This window comes from Nannobrachium achirus (genome assembly GCF_963921795.1).
Source record: "Nannobrachium achirus genome assembly, chromosome: 11".
Lineage (NCBI taxonomy): Eukaryota > Metazoa > Chordata > Actinopteri > Myctophiformes > Myctophidae > Nannobrachium > Nannobrachium achirus.
In genome coordinates, this window is record NC_137820.1 from 46,736,761 (window position 1) to 46,754,194 (window position 17,434).

Sequence of the window (17,434 nt, forward strand, 5' to 3'; positions counted from 1 at the left end):
CTAACAAGCAGGGCAGGATTAACCCTTCATGGTGCCCTGGTGCTTGGACCTGGTTTGGTGCCCCCCCCCCCCCGTGCGCTGGCGACCTGCGGTAGCCGTTGGCGCAGACACACACGGCCGCTTAGACATAGATAGGAACAGAGAAAGTCATTATGAGGGACACACACACACACACACACGCACACACACACACACACACACACACACACACACACACACACACACACACACGCACCACTGCTCACTTCAAACTTGGTTTGATTTTTTTCCCCCCTAATCGTGTGGTCTCAGTTGTTATATGAGATACATAAAGGTTTCCTGTGCAAATAAGCCGAAAAGCTTACTAGGATATCCTTTTAGTTGACCTTGTACCAGTGAACTTTGAAACCTTTTCCTATGCAAACTTATAGTCTTCAATCAATCAAACCAACCAGTTATTTTAGAGTTGTGCATACTACTAGTATCCACCAAACGTTTCCTCAAAACTCTTAAGTGTAACCACTAACCAGTCATTACAGACAGCAACGTTAGCTTAGCTTAGCTTAGCTCATGTGAATATTTTGTGTTTACAGTGAGAAACACTACAAACACTAATACCGGTAATGTAATTTCCTCTTCAAAGCACTTAAAACACAGACTGCAGGGCATAGCATGAACCATTATGTATTCTCCACATATTTACCTGAAACAGGGAGAAGAGTGTATGGAACAACACAGATGTCTTCTCTCATTCAAAGGTCTGTAGCATAGCAGACTCCATCTCAGAGTAGGTCATTACAGGCATTACTAGCCGATTGTCTTCACTATAGAAATACTATGAAATACAATGAATCAACTAGGGGAAAAGAAGGGAAGAAGGGGGGCACTGAAAACCACTCCTACACACACAAACAAACCTCCTCGCTAATGGGGAGGAGAAAAAAAAACGTTGTGGGGAAAAAAGCATGCTTGAGCCTTGAGGATGGTGCCCCCTTGTGGTTTGATGCCCCGTGCTGCAGCACCTTCAGCCTCTGCATAAGTCCGGCCATGCTAATAAGGCTGGTCATTGGTTGTGTGCACAGAAACAACAGAACTAACAAGACTGGTCATTGGTTGTGTTGCACAGAAACAACAGAACTAACAAGACTGGTCATTGGTTGTGTGCACAGAAACAACAGAACTAACAAGACTGGTCATTGGTTGTGTGCACAGAAACAACAGAACTAACAAGGCTGGTCATTGGTTGTGTGCACAGAAACAACAGAACTAACAAGGCTGGTCATTGGTTGTGTTGCACAGAAACAACAGAACTAACAAGGCTGGTCATTGGTTGTGTTGCACAGAAACAACAGAACTAACAAGGCTGGTCATTGGTTGTGTGCACAGGAACAACAGAACTAACAAGGCTGGTCATTGGTTGTGTTGCACAGAAACAACAGAACTAACAAGGCTGGTCATTGGTTGTGTTGCACAGAAACAACAGAACTAACAAGGCTGGTCATTGGTTGTGTTGCACAGAAACAACAGAACTAACAAGGCTGGTCATTGGTTGTGTGCACAGGAACAACAGAACTAACAAGGCTGGTCATTGGTTGTGTGCACAGAAACAACAGAACTAACAAGGCTGGTCATTGGTTGTGTTGCACAGAAACAACAGAACTAACAAGGCTGGTCATTGGTTGTGTTGCACAGAAACAACAGAACTAACAAGGCTGGTCATTGGTTGTGTGCACAGAAACAACAGAACTAACAAGGCTGGTCATTGGTTGTGTTGCACAGAAACAACAGGCGGCGCACCAGGAGGAGAGGAGGAGGCGGGAGCGGGAGTGGGAGGTGAGGGACCGGACGCTGGCCGAGAGGGAGGACAAGCTGACGGAGGAGGAGCGGGAGGCGGCCAGGAGGCGCAGGGAGGTGGAGGAGGACGGAGGGGAGCTCCAGCGGAGGAAGGAGGAGCTCCAGAAGGACCTGGAGAGACTCAGGGACTCGCAGAGGAGGCTGGAGAGAGACAAGGAGGCCCTGAGGAGAGACACGGAGAGGATGGAGGCTCTGAGGAGAGAGACGGAGAGAATGGAGGCCATGAGGAGAGAGGAGGTGAGGGAGACTGGGCGTGCGTGTGTGTGTGTGTGTGTGTGTGTGTGTGTGTGTGTGTGTGTGTGTGTGTGTGTGTGTGTGTGTGTGTGTGTGTGTGTGTGTGTGTGTGTGTGTGTGTGTGTGTGTGTGTGGCTTTCATACGATAACAAGAACTGAATAGATAAAAGTAACACTATTAAACACATTGACCTGCTACTTTTGCTAATCTTGAATTTGACTCCTGACAAGTAACAGTTTTTGGACATAATACCTTACTTTATTTGTTTATTTAGACAGGATAATGCATTTTTAATGAACATTACATGAAGCACTGATAATACACCGGATTTAGCAAAGATGCTAATTTTCGTCCGCAGTCCCGCATATGAGGTTTCCACCCGACATAGACAAGATGTAATGCTCACATTGTGTGTGCGTGTGTGTGTGTGTGTGTGCGTGTGCGTGTGTGTGTCTGTGTGTGCCTCCAGTCGGGGAAGCTGCAGAGGTACCAGCGGACTCCTTCCACCACCTCTGAAGACTCCCTGAGGTTCCACAGCTCTGGTTCTCTGGACCTGGAGCCCAGAGACACGTCATCAGAACACGTTCCAGAGGTAAGGCTATGATGTCAAAGACCCCCAAGTTAATTTAATGAAGGAAGCGCTGGAGCAACTCGGACGATTGGACGATTTTCGTGTACAAAGATGTAATCTGACATTGAAACATTGTTTTCTTTATTTTTTTTTCTATGCTTTGCACACTTCTTTATTCCATACTATGTCTCTTCTCCTGAGATGCACAGATCAGCCTGTGGTGCGGTGGAATATCTATTTTTTCAGACCAGGATTACTGCATGTTTTTTGTGAGGGTATGTAGCAACAGGGTACCAACCCTAGGCAACACGGGGAGAACATGCAAATTCCACACAGAAAGGCCCTTTTGCCAACCCCACCTTTGCAATCCTTTTTTTATTCAGTTATATGTCTTTGCTCCTGAGATATACCAGATCATCAGCCTGATTTCGGCTTGAGGCTTGGCGGAAAACTCTTTAACCACCCATATTAACATTGTTAAAATTAACGCCCTACTTGATAGCGTCACTGTTCCTTCCACGCGCTACGTCCAGCCGGGGAAACTCCCACCTGTCAGGTGAAAAGAAGCAGCTTGGACTCCTCATGCGTAGCAGGAAGCATGTGGTCAGTCCGTTGCTCTCCCCAGGTTGGCAGATGGAGTGTAGCACCCATTAGACAATTGGCACCGGGTGAAACAAATTTGGTTACAAAAGTGGGATACATTTTATTTTGAAGAACCACTGACTTGGGTGGTGGTGCTGTTGTTGTATTGTAGGTGGAGCTGCTATCGTCTTCCGCTCCGACCAAAGAACCGTTCCTTCGCATCGGATCCAAGAGGCTCTCCAAGAACTTCTTCTCGTCCTCCAAGCCTCATGGTGGCGATAAGGAGAAGGAGAGCCAGCTGCCCTCCAGGCTGCTGCAGCTCACCAAGGCCAAAGACAAGAAGGACAAGAAGAAGAAGAAGGGGAAGGGTGGAGACACAGGTACAGTACGGCATATAGATACATCCAGTAGATATCATTTACAATTTAGGCATTTCAGTCAGACAACGCTTGGATTAAATACAAAATATTTATTGAGCATAATATAAAGAGCATAAATATTTCGCATATTTGCGAGGCGTTGTGAGCTTGTAGATCGACTATTTTCGGCAAAGAGGTTTGGTGTAGAGGGAGAAAAAAGGGCACTCTAATTACAGTGAAAGGCCAAGTTTATTAGGCCCAAGTATTGACGGCTCAAGTGTTTAAATATCTGAAAACACAAATTGACATGAATCCAAAATACACTGATGATTGTGCTGTCAAACGATGAAACTATATGGAATCTATGAACACGTTGTGGGGGTCCCTGCTTCATCTCTCTTTCAACTAAGGGGTCCTTGGCCTGAAAACGTTGAAGACCCCTGCGTTATAGGAAGCCAGGGCAAAAAATGAGCCTGGCATCTGTCTACATAAAATGCTATCTCCAAATTACATTTTAGCCTTTACATGAACCTGCAAGGTCATCAAGGCTAGGGAAAGTGCTACGGGCTACGGCACCTTTATTGATCCTGCGGGGGTGAATTCAGGCACCAGAGACAGCAGATAAGCCTATAGTATGACATCAGCACAAACCACAGCTCAGGTTACAGATGACACCAGAGTGGATGCTACTCTGAACAGTACATCCTGAAGCAGTGATGAGATGACAGTTTGAGTGTTGTTCTTATTTCATCAGGTTCAGAATAAACAGAGACGCCTCTGTATCAACTCTTCAGCTCGACCAAAAGTGTCATATTATTAGTGACACATGGGAAGTGAACCTAGCATTACGTTGTGGCATCTTAACAACAATGATGTTGAGAGAAACATGTCCTGCAGTGATCCCTGAAAGAGTTTGATCTGACCACCATGTTGGTGCCATGAAAACAATCAATAGTGTGAATCCAGACCGATGTTGTGTGTTGTTGTTGTGTGGTCTCTCTCCAGAAGGCAAGGCCACGGTGACGGCAGACGCTCAGAGCGACGGAGACATCTTCTGCTGATGCTGACACTGGACCACGTCCACGCTGGACCACGTCCACGCTGGACCACGTCCACGGAGACCATCTCGTCTGGACTCGGAAGGGACGGTCCTCTCTGGCAGACAGACAGTCTGGGAGACAGACAGACCAGGACCTGGTGGTCATAAAAAACACACTTGCGGTAGATCCGCACACACAAAAAAACTAAACCAAAAACAAAAAAAGGAATGCTTTAACAAACAACCCCCCTCCCCAGGATGACAGGATTACATTTCTCATGTGTCATTTTTAGGGGGCGTCAAAGTAAAGCCAGGAGGACTTATAGACTCTGTTGATGCTTCCATTGTGCCTTGCATTGCGGTCTGGGCTGCAGCGCTTTCATACCTTGAGGCTACGAGGTTATGAAGAAATGCTCCAGTACAGTAAGACCATGATCAGAGAGAAAGAACATTATCACGCAACAGGAAAAGAGAGAGTGAAATATTCCTGTCTTTATCCCAACTAGATTTCTTTTCTTTTCTTTTTTCTTTTTTCTTTTTGGATCTTCCAGCCGACTGTGAAGAGATTTTAAGTGACCTTTTGTTTTATATTATTTTGGGGGACTTCCTTGTCCTTTCTCCTGGTGTGAGGACCGGCACACATCTCTCTCCTCCTCTCCAGGCTTTAAAGAGTGTAGCAGATGGAAGCTTTAAAGCATGAAGCAATAATAACCCAGTGGTCTGTTTTCTTTTCTGTTTTTTTTTTTTTTTTTGTCATGTCGCTGATTCTAACATTTAATGTTCCTTCCTGGTGCTGACTGGTGGTCACATGACCGTAGTACAGGTACCAGTATGTTTAAATGCAGTGGTTCTCAACAGTGGTCCCAGCGGGTCCCCAACATGAATGACTTAATATAGCGTGACAAATCAATGGAATCACGACACGTGAACCTTAATTTATACTGGGGATTTACGTAAATAGCAGATCTACAAGCTCACAGCGCACCATGTATCGAGGATTGGGAAAACGTTTGAAAATGGAATATTCTCTATTGGGGGGTCCCTGGCACAAAACAGGTCTTCAGATGGGGGTCCACGGAGAACCACTGTTTTAATCATCTTGGGTCTCACAAGAACGACATGTTTTGACTTGTGAAGCTGTTTTAAATTATTTAAAAGAAAAGCCCCCCCTTTAGTAAATTCAGCTTTTATTTCAGAGGAACACAATAGATTTGTATCCAGGCAGGATTTGCTTTCGTTCTATGCAGGTTCACCAGGATCTCTATAAAGATGGGGTTTAAGCAAAAACCCCCCCGAGGCAGTTGAGTCAAGCCAGTATTTACAGCTTATCTCCCACAGTGGTCAGTCCCCTCCACACAATAAGTTTAGACCAGTTAGTAGAGCCATTAGGATGGACCTCTGTGTTGTTTATCAGTGCAGCCATTGGGGGCCCATTTGAACCACACACACAGTCACAGCCCCAGACATGACTAATCGATGACGAGTCGGTGTCACCAGAGAGGCCTGGCCAGAGAGACAAAGGTTCTCTCTGTGTGAAGTGGTGGAAACAGCGAGGAAGAGGGTAGGCTTGAAAAACAACTGTATCTTGTTCTTAATAACTTTATTATGAACGACTCCCAGACAGTTGCGCTGGCGTCTACAGTACCCAGAAGCATCGGGTTGGATTTCCTACATAATTGGCATGAATCCTCGACTCATATCGGCGCTGTCGTTAAAAGTCGTTAAAGGAATTGAAGATTCCTTGTGATCGTTGATCCATTGAAACTGGACGGTCTGGAACAAACTGAAGGCCCTGTGCTGACTTTTGACTCGAGTGTTACTGATCCCTTTTTGTCAGTGGTACAACTAGAGCAGTGTTTCTCAAACTTTCACATTTCATGGGCTCCCCTTAACTCTGACAGTGTACAAATGGAACCAAATGAACCCGTTAGGTTCCATTTTTACCTGGAATCCACTTTGAGAACCACTGAACTAGAGTAACTAGAGTCTGTGGTTGCTTTTTTTGGGACGGTCACTGCTGGGAACGTCCCCCCCCTGTATCCATATTTGAGACTGTGGATTGGATACTGGAGTCATCACAGGTGAAAACAGTACATCCATTTTTCCAGAAGCCACTTATGTCCAAAACCGAATCAAAGCCACTCAATTTCCCTCCCTCTCTTCTCAGACGGAGGAGTTTTTAACGTAGATAAATACCTGTACCACTATTGTTTAATATCTGGAGATTCTGTTGTACTCACTAACTATAGCATCCCTCGCTAACTATACCCGATTCCATTTGTACTCTATGGTTTGTTGACCCATTTAGACCTGTCACACCTAGATGTTGTTACACAGTACCTTTCAACCTGGGAAGGCTGACGTGACATTTTCAGTTGTTGCTATATGTCACTGTTGTTGGGCAGAAACTCACAGTATCTCCATGTTCTAACTTTTTGGCGTGTTTTCGTAAATTAACGCCCTACTTGATCACACTACGGCAGTGTTTCTCAAACTTTCACTTTTCACGGTCTCCCCTTAACTCTGACAGTGTACACATGGAACCAAATGGACCCGTTAGGGTCCTACGGCATCACACAAAAGCATCAAAAGTAGCAGATCCACAAGTTCGAAACACAACTTACATTTTTTTATTTGAGTTCTGAAAAGTAACCGTCTTGGACATACTGTATGAGGTTTCCACTCGACAGGCGATATATTTTTATATTTTTGATCAATTTTTTACAATGGGCTCCAGGTCTAAGTGGGTTAAATATGTACAATGTTGTGCTTTGAATGGACGGACCGTGCATCCTTGAATCAGTCAGTCGGTGTAATTCGATAGGCTTCTGTTCTGCTTATCACTGCCATCATCATATACGAGAGTCAGTGTTGACAATCACTGCAATACAACAGCATTCTGTTTGTCCGTCACTGTAGTGCAATAAGACCAAGGCTATAGAGAGTTTTCTTTTTTCCTAATGAGCACTTTAGATATATAGATGTTTGAAGTATATATTTGTAGTAATATTTGTAAGGAAGTATGGTATACTTCCAGCTTTAAAAAAAACCCAGACAATCTCGTGCTTTTACCTTCAAAATAAATGTGTAAAAGGTTTTTTAGAAAGAAAAAAGGTTAAGTGTCGTGTTTGTGTGTGGTTTAGTTGACTTTTAATTTGAATAAAATGTCACAATAATAGATCAGGGGATTCTACACTTTTGGATTTGAGAGAAATCCTGAATAATGGAACGGAAAGTGGTTTGATGATCCATGCATCAACTTATATTCTTTCTTTATATAGTTCTCTATAGTTTTGTTGATGAAAATATGCATTGCTTTTCTGCAATGTTGTAGTACCAAATTATTGATTTTCTCCTGCGGTTCCTTCTAGTGTTGATAAAATACGCTCTCTCACACACACACGCACACACACACACACACACACACACACACACACACACACACACACACACACACACACACACACACACACACACGCTTGTATTACTGTACTTGTGAAGACATCAATGGGATGGCGCTTCTAGACATGAGGGTCCACCAGGAACCCCCCTCAAGGAACCCCGGGTGTCCCTGGACCCCACTTTGAGAACCACTGAAACATAGTGTTGGTTACTGCAGTGTTTCTCAAACTTTTACATTTCAAGGTCTCCCCTTAACTCTGACACTGTCAGAGTTACAGACTTGTATGGGTCCATTTAGACCCCCCCCCCCCCCAATGGAACCCACAGATTCCATGGAATCCACTTTGAGAAACACTGGGTTACAATTCATGGGTTGCATTTGTAGTCCTAAACGGCCATGTTGAGGTACTTTTAGAACTACATAGAACTAATGTTCTACGCCAATCATGTTGGTCCTCTACATGGCCGGTGTAGGACTACAAATGCAACCCATGAATACCACTGAATGTCCCATTTCATGGTGGAAAATACACAAGTCTGAATTCACACAATTGAAAATAATTTGTGATTAGTTTTCCTATTAAATTATGCAATATCAATGTTACATATAATGAATTATGCTGCCACGTGGCAATTTTTACAGACAATCAGTGAGACTGAGAATCACGTCTGCAGTCTTGCTACTGAGTATAGCTCTGCCAAAACAATCACAATTGTATTTTGTTCATCTTTGTTCACTGTTGAGTTGTCCTTACACTTTTCACCCCCTGGGGGGCACTGTGGCAGTGATTATAATTTGACATCTCCTACTACTGAGTGCCACCAAATGTCACAGACTACAACCACACAAACAGATGCTTTGACCACCTGTATAAAGGAATTGCATGAATAGCCTTGTGTTAGGAATGCATTTGCTCCACTTTTCATTAACTTTGTTGGGTTAATTTATTGAAAGCGTAAAAAAAAAAGAGAAAACATAATTGGAAAATACTTTTTATGCTCGCTTGTTATTTGAAATGTTATTATTTCTTTATAATTATTTTGCCTAGCCTTGATTCAAGCACACAGACATTGCATATTGACTCATGTCAGTATGCATCCAATTGTCTGCTGCCATCTGTCTCCCACCTTTTAGTTATTATTCATAAATGTATTCAACTGCTGCCACAACACAGGAACACATGCACTTCTCAATCTTTGATGGAAAAAAAAAAACGCCCTTGTCAATGTCAACGTGTAAAACATTTCACCCTGCATGTCTGTTTCCTCAGAGGACTTGTACTGTTCCGTGTGACTCACTACCAAAGAGCACATGTTCTGATGTTTAGTTACAGAACCCAGCCAACACTAGCCTCTTCTGTTCTGTTGTGCCTTCATTCACATAGAGACCTTTTGACCACTTCAAGCCTGTATAGCGTCGTTTGGAAACCTTGTATGTCCAAAGTCTTCATTTTATCGCTATGCGAGGCGTTGTGTGCTTGTAGATGTGCTATTTTCATGACTTTTGTATGATGAAGTAGGGCTTTAATTTACTACAAAACTAAATTTGAAACTTGAAGATACAAGGTTTCTGCCGGACAGTGACAATATGCTACTTAGTTCAGTGGTTCTCAACCTGTGATTTAGGGCCGGGGGGGGGGGGGGGGGCAGATAACAGTGAAGTGACAATTTAAGAATTTAAAGGGACTTTTCAGACCTTTTTAATATGTCAAAAGAAAGAAAAAGAAAAAACATTTACTGCATCAAAAGTAATCAATAAACTATACTATAAAACTGGTCAAACATTGGCCAAATTGTCAAATAATTTAAGAAAGAGGCAAACATTGTGAAAAAAAAAATCTAGATATGCTTGTAGATCTGCTATTTTCACAACATTTATCCGAGTCAAACTAAATGTAATGCCTCAACTCCAAGTGGGGGTCCCTAGTTTTTTTGGTGGGGGGTGGCCTGAAAAGGTTGAAAACCACTGACTGCTCTACACCAAAATAGCCGATCTACAAGCTCACAGCACATGTGGTTTACAGGTGTAAAAGAAGTGGGCGAGATTCTTTTTTGTTCTCACATCGTATAGGTGTGGTTATGGCAGTCCTTCAAATGAAATAAATACAACAACCCAATGCCAAGGATCAAAAATCAACAAACTTTTTTTTAATTCTTTCCTTCTTTATAATCATTTTATTTTTGTAATATCTATAATTCTGTGGTTGAATCATAAAGTGACAAACCAAATATCCTGTGTGCTGAAAGCATCACCTCTGGGAGGGGGTGTAATGCACTCATCAGCAAGAATTGTGTTCCCATTAAAAAGATGCACTAGAAGAATTACTAAACTATTAACAGTTGCTTTGAGAGATCATTATTACTAGACCTTACAGTTTTGCACTGTATGCCAGAGCTTTTTACAATGTTATTTGTACTTAAAAAAGAACAAAGAAGGTACAACGTTTTATTTTTATTTTCATGTACAAAGAAAAGAGAAAAAAGGGCAAAGCAAACAAAATGATGTAAATAATGTTCTGTGTACAAATTTTGAATTTTCAAAAATGTTTGATGACTGTGGATTTTGTTCTTCTCGTGGGATGATCCGTGATTGTTTTTATAAATAAATAATAATGCTTTATTTATCTGTACTCTGCCTGTTTTGGAGGCATAATCTATTAGACATGTACATTAATTCTTCCTCTTCAATAAATAACTATGGCTGTTGAACCGTTTGTCTATATGTGAAACTTTTATTTTCTGATCTAGTCAAAGCCTGTCTCTTAAGGATTGCTGTAGCCTACATAAGCGGTTCTCAAAGTGGGGTCCATGGACCCTCAGGGTTCTTTGAGAGGTTCCAAATGTACCTTGTATACAGGTCTGTAACTCTGAGAGTGCACAAATTAGTTAAGGGGGTCTTATTTCAGCGTGTGCAGCGCTCTGGGGGGCAATTAATAGTCTTGCTAAGGACACACATGGATACATTATTGCTGGCCTGGAATCAAACCTGGCAGGGACTTGCAGAGAATGTTATAGGGGCAGGGGCTGAAATTTCTAAAAAGGGAAAATATCGAAAATAGCAGACCTCCAAGCTCACAACACGTCGCAGCATGAAGCGGTGTGAGCTTGGTGGACGGCTATTCATAGGTTGCATTTGTAGTCCTAAAAGGCCATGTTGAGGACCAACACGGTTTTTCAATTTGTCTAATTGGCATAGAACTAATGTTCTACGCCAATCAGAACACCTGTGTTGGTCCTCAACATGGCTGGTGTAGGACTACAAATGCAACCCATGAATCTTTGGTGCTTGATACCACACTGACTTGGATACTGACATAAGATGCTGAATTCAAGTTCAGGAGAGTTTGGACAAGGCAATTATCTTGAATGCTGCCTTCAGGTATGGCATGGAAAGAGGGCATTTGCATTTCTTTCACGATATTAAAAACTGCATTCATGGACTGGAGAGGGCAGTTATACAGACGGGTAAAAGGGCAGGGGCTCAATATCTATGTGCACGTGCCTGGAACCTGGGACAACCAGGGCCTCTGGCTGCCCAGACGGGCTCACTAACCACTCTATTGATCCACACACTGATATTGCTATACTGCATATCAGTTCTTCATTATAAGTAAAACCTCAACTGCTACATGCAGCTTAAAGAGACGATGAGCAACCCTTCTCTATCTTCTTATTTACACTTCCTCGTACGACGGAGCCGCAAATAGCAGCTCTACAAGCTCACAACGGGACGCGGGCGCTTCTTGGTGTGATCTGGTAGAGCTGCTATTTCCGGCGCGCGACTGACTCGTACCATCATGTACAAATCAGGCATAACCTCAGTGGGTATGAGTCATGATATCAGTTTACACACTCATCATTGGTGTGCTAATCTCAGTGGACTACTCTGTGTCATGGTTCTGTGTATCATCACTGTCGGGTAGAAACCTTGTATTGTCCAGAAGCCTTACATTTCAGGAAAATGAAATCCAATGGATCCAATCTGTAGTTGTTAGTCTCAAACACTCGTTCATACGTTTCATTGGTTCAGTAGGCTATTCAGAAAACCCACAGAAACACTTACATTTTTTTCAAATCTAGCATAGCAGCAGATCTACAAGCTCACAACGCATGGAATATGCAGATATGTGGTTTTGTTTCTGCCCTATGGTTAAGTCAGTAATAGATGCAGGGCTGGATTTGTGTTTCTATGCAGGCTGGTCTGTTCACTGTGTACAATGAGGTCAGAATGCAGGCCTCCATGAATCCTTCAATAGATTCTCTATTGACACTTCTTAGAGCATAGAATGTTGGCATTTAAGTGCTTCTCATTATGGATTATTGTTAAAGTAATGTATCCTCTCCTCTCTTGAATCTCTTCTCTTCTCTCCACCTCTCCTCCCTTAATCTCTTCTCTTCTCTTCTCTTCTCTTCTCTTCTCTTCTCTTCTCTTCTCTTCTCTTCTCTGCTTGGTGATGAATGTGAATGGGTGGAGTCGTAAATAAAGTAATCTTCATCCATCACACACAGAGGAGGTCTTTCTCTCCCTGGGGTTGTAGTAATGAGGCAATGCTCAAGGCTCATCATTTACCCCCTTTCAACATGCTCCTGTGCACGTGCGCGCGCACACACACACACACACACACACACACACACACACACACACACACACACACTGACCCTGTCTTTCTCTTACACTAGCTGTCAATGCTTTTGTTTTTGCAATCTCACTTTCAACCACGCATGACACGCACGCACACACATGCGCGCTATACTGTACAGTAGCCTACAGGTTTCTTGGTCATACGTGTGTAAATCCTATTTCGTTTTAATTTCTGACTCATCATCAAGCCCATTCATTTCCCCTGGATGTAATTTTCTCTCAATTCCGTGCAGAGTGCTTTATTGGCATGAAGGTTAATAATTATAGCAGAATTGCCAAATCCTCCCCCCCTCCTCTGTTTCTCTCTTTCTCTTCCCCTCTCCCTTCATGTTAATTGATCCAGTACAGTGCTGATGAAGCTTCTTTCATAGAGTGCTGTCCATTAGAAGGTATATCATAGCCATGGAGTTAAAAGCAGTGGTGTAAAAAGTAGGCCTACATATTTTTTTGTATCAATACTGCTTTGCAGAAAGTAACATTTTTAATTTACTTGAGTAAAAGTACAATTATTGGTATCAAAAGTACAGTTTACAGTTTAGGCATTTAGCAGATGCTTTTAATCCAAAGCGATTTACAATAAGCAGATGAAAACATCACAATAATAAACAAGATTATATGTCAGTACATCAACAGCAATATAACAAATGCATAGGAATATCTATCTAGAAAAAACACCAATATAATCCGTAAAGAAAAAAAAGGTTTCTAAAAAAACCTAAAAACAAATGCTAACTAGCTTCATGTATGGTCATTGATTTTTTCAGTAGTGCTAAGGGTTTAGGTGGAGTCTGAAAAGGTGAGTCTTCAGTCCAGTAAAGTAATTAAAGAAAGTACCAAAAGTAGAAAGTACTTATGCAGAATGTTCCGTTTCACAAGGTATGGAATAGATTTTTTTTAATCTTTTGAAAATCGCAGATCTATAGGCCTATAAGCTCACTGCGTCGCATCGTGACAAATATCCAAAGTTGAAATAGCACTGAAATAGTGATTAATGTATGTTTTGTAATAATTCAAATCAGCAAAGTAACTATAGTTCATATCATTGTAATGTATAATACGTTATTTGAATCTGAGATGTAAGTACTAGTAAGACGCCTCAGGGCGACATGCGACCTCGCCCGCGCCAATTCTTGGCCATCTGGCCAGTGATGTATATCGGACCAGTTGCACCAAACCCCTGCATGCTAATCAACAATGTGATGTCAGAACATGCCCATATATGGCCATTTTTGGGCATGAAACGGACAAGGACGTAATAATTTGCAAGTGTGACTCGTGATGACATCAGCGATCTCCATATGCATATGGGCATAAAAGGGACATCAAGCCAGAGCGTGATGTCAGAGCGACAAACCCATACTGTTAAGAGTGGTTCCCCTGACATCATCAGAGCATGATGTCAGAGCGACAAACCCATAGAACCACAGTGTCAGGCGTGACAGAGATACACAGACAAGCTGTGACCGTTTTCATAGTAAACGGTCGCAATTGGTTAAAAGGTGCATGCAGCACGTTGTATTGCTGCTCATGGTAGCAAAACTGTATGCTCATTGTACTGTGTGCAGCAGAGTCAGTGTGAATTATTATAGCAATCCTTAGATTTCATCTTGACGTGACAGCTTCTATACACTAACTCTCATTTTGATGCATTTTAGTCTCCTTAATTCAAATAATAATATAAAAGAAAAAAGAAAACATCAGCAGTTTCTTCAACCCTGAAAAGCACATATAGGATCATCTTGATAGAAAAGGAAACATTGCATCCGCCAACAGCTACTCCCAAATATGATTAAAGAAGCAGTGTGGTGATGCATGACATGTCCTTTTAGATTAGACAATACATAGACAACATTATATTCCTACATTAGATTGGTCTTTGGTGCTGAGTTGCAGCTTTCCATTGTTTTCTACTTCCCAGCATGGTCTGATGCTCGTGGCGTGCCCCTGTGTCGTGTGGCATTATAGAATGAGACTTGCAGGACACTGCCAAAGACACCAAGACTAAGAGCTGCCAGCCAGTAAACTGATGCTGTGGGAACCAACACATGGGCACCGGTCACGAGGAGGACGTCCCATACTATATGTTGAGCGCAAAGCACCAACGAACTGGCCGGATGTATGGAGAACCGGGATGACTGGAAGCGACGATGGAAGGCTCGTCTGAGGAAGATCCTAGAAAGATAGCCCACCATCTTTGATTTACGTACTAAACCAGTGGTTCACAAGGGAAGTGGACTCTCTCTTTTCCAGGCACGTGCACACATAGACATCAAAGGGGGCTTGAGCCCCTGCCCTTTTACCTCTGTAAAAAGTGCCCTCTCCAGACCATGAATGCAATTTTCACTATGGTGAAAGAAATGTAAATGACTCTTTCTATGCCATACCTGAAGGCAGCAAGAGAAGAGAATTGCCTTGTCCAAACTCTCCTGAACTTGAATGCATGCATCTTGATAATAATAATAATAACTTGCATTTATATAGCACCTTTCAAAAACCCAAGGCGCTTTAAAAAAATCCTATACAAACTAAACAAAACTAAGTGCCATAAGCCTGAGTGAATAAGTCTCTTTTCAAGGCAGCCTTAAAAGAGTCTAGCGTTCGGGCATGGCGAATCTCCAATGGCAGAGAGTTCCACAGGGTGGGGGCTGCCACACCGAAGGCTGTGTCGCCAAGGGTCCACTTTTTTGCCATGGGGACAGAGAGGGGACGTTGTGAGCTTTGAGCTATTTTCAAAATCACCAAAGGTTGAAGGGAAGGCTTACGCACACCCAGTTCCTCTCTTAGCAGGTGCGTTGGTAACAAAACATTAGGAGGAGGAGATCTGACTCAAAGACAGACTGACCCGCACACTGCCGCTTGTCCGTTTCAGAGAATTTATTAAAGCAACGTTTCGGTCACCAGACCTTTCTCAAGCTATTTTCACAGTGGCTGACAATCACTATATGCATTTCCACTGGTACCACCAACCAATCAGAAACGGTGATCAATCATTTAAAACAGCTGTTACTGGTCATGTGACCTGGTTAAAAGTACAGTGTCTTATTATGATGTCCTTATAGTATCATTTGTAACATTGTAAAATAAAACAATAATAAACAACAATACGAGGAATAACAATCATGCCACAAATAATACAAAGAAATCAACAAATCAACAATTATATCATAATGTCCTACTCCCTAATTGAGAGTGGAAAAAGAAAAGAAAAGAAAAGAAAGGAAAACAAAAGAGATACCGATATATACACAGGGACCGGATATGAAGTGAAGATTAAACCTTTAGATACCTTAAATTATAACATTACATTCAATAGTAGTTCATCATTAAGCCCTTTGGGGTGTAGGGTTTGTAGGGTATGAATCCAGTATGCTTCACGGCGTTTAAGTAGGAGATCATGGTTACCACCTCTCCTGGGTAGACTGACTTGATCTATGCCAATGAAACGAAAAGTAGAAATGTCATGTTTACAGTCATTAAAATGGATAGCAACTGGATAATCACGGTCATTTCTGCGAATAGAGCTCTTGTGTTCACTAATTCTCTGTTTCAACTGTCTAGTAGTTTTACCGATATATGCCAGACCACACGGGCATCTGATCATATACACTACATGGGTCGGGATACAGGTGATTATACTGTTAATCTTCAACTTCTTTCCGGTATGTGGATGATTAAAAAATGTTGTCTTGTGTGTATTACCATGTGTGGTAATACACACAAGACAACATTTTTTAATCATCCACATACCGGAAAGAAGTTGAAGATTAACAGTATAATCACCTGTATCTCGACCCATGTAGTGTATATGATCAGATGCCCGTGTGGTCTGGCATATATCGGTAAAACTACTAGACAGTTGAAACAGAGAATTAGTGAACACAAGAGCTCTATTCGCAGAAATGACCGTGATTATCCAGTTGCTATCCATTTTAATGACTGTAAACATGACATTTCTACTTTTCGTTTCATTGGCATAGATCAAGTCAGTCTACCCAGGAGAGGTGGTAACCATGATCTCCTACTTAAACGCCGTGAAGCATACTGGATTCATACCCTACAAACCCTACACCCCAAAGGGCTTAATGATGAACTACTATTGAATGTAATGTTATAATTTAAGGTATCTAAAGGTTTAATCTTCACTTCATATCCGGTCCCTGTGTATATATCGGTATCTCTTTTGTTTTCCTTTCTTTTCTTTTCTTTTCTTTTTCCACTCTCAATTAGGGAGTAGGACATTATGATATAATTGTTGATTTGTTGATTTCTTTGTATTATTTGTGGCATGATTGTTATTCCTCGTATTGTTGTTTATTATTGTTTTATTTTACAATGTTACAAATGATACTATAAGGACATCATAATAAGACACTGTACTTTTAACCAGGTCACATGACCAGTAACAGCTGTTTTAAATGATTGATCACCGTTTCTGATTGGTTGGTGGTACCAGTGGAAATGCATATAGTGATTGTCAGCCACTGTGAAAATAGCTTGAGAAAGGTCTGGTGACCGAAACGTTGCTTTAATAAATTCTCTGAAACGGACAAGCGGCAGTGTGCGGGTCAGTCTGTCTTTGAGTCAGATCTCCTCCTCCTAAAATCACCAAAGGCCCTTTTATAAATTTCAGCCCCTGCCTCTATAACATTCTCTGCACGTCCCTGCTCTTTTCCCTAATTTTTGCCCAGGTGGATAAGGTTTTGATGTTATAGGTGTAGGCGGGAGGCTCTCTCCATTCCGACATGTCGCCACTCCGAAATTTACTTGGGAG

The 17,434-nt window shown here is 42.1% G+C and overlaps 1 protein-coding gene across 4 annotated transcripts in view; it reads left to right on the forward strand.

Moving 5' to 3' along the window:
* The window catches only part of LOC308294721 (uncharacterized protein), a 97,216-nt gene extending 86,486 nt beyond the window's left edge, over positions 1-10,730 (forward strand). For 3 of the 4 annotated variants that reach the window (XM_080737518.1, XM_080737520.1, XM_080737521.1), the window contains exons 35-38: positions 1,759-2,070; positions 2,538-2,660; positions 3,394-3,601; positions 4,586-10,730. In XM_080737518.1, the coding sequence (XP_080593644.1) occupies positions 1,759-2,070; positions 2,538-2,660; positions 3,394-3,601; positions 4,586-4,641 (699 nt within the window). In that variant the 3' untranslated portion in view covers positions 4,642-10,730. The remainder of the gene's footprint in view (positions 1-1,758; positions 2,071-2,537; positions 2,661-3,393; positions 3,602-4,585) is intronic. The other variant, XM_080737519.1, reaches the window with a different exon arrangement.
* The last annotated feature ends 6,704 nt before the right edge of the window (positions 10,731-17,434 follow it).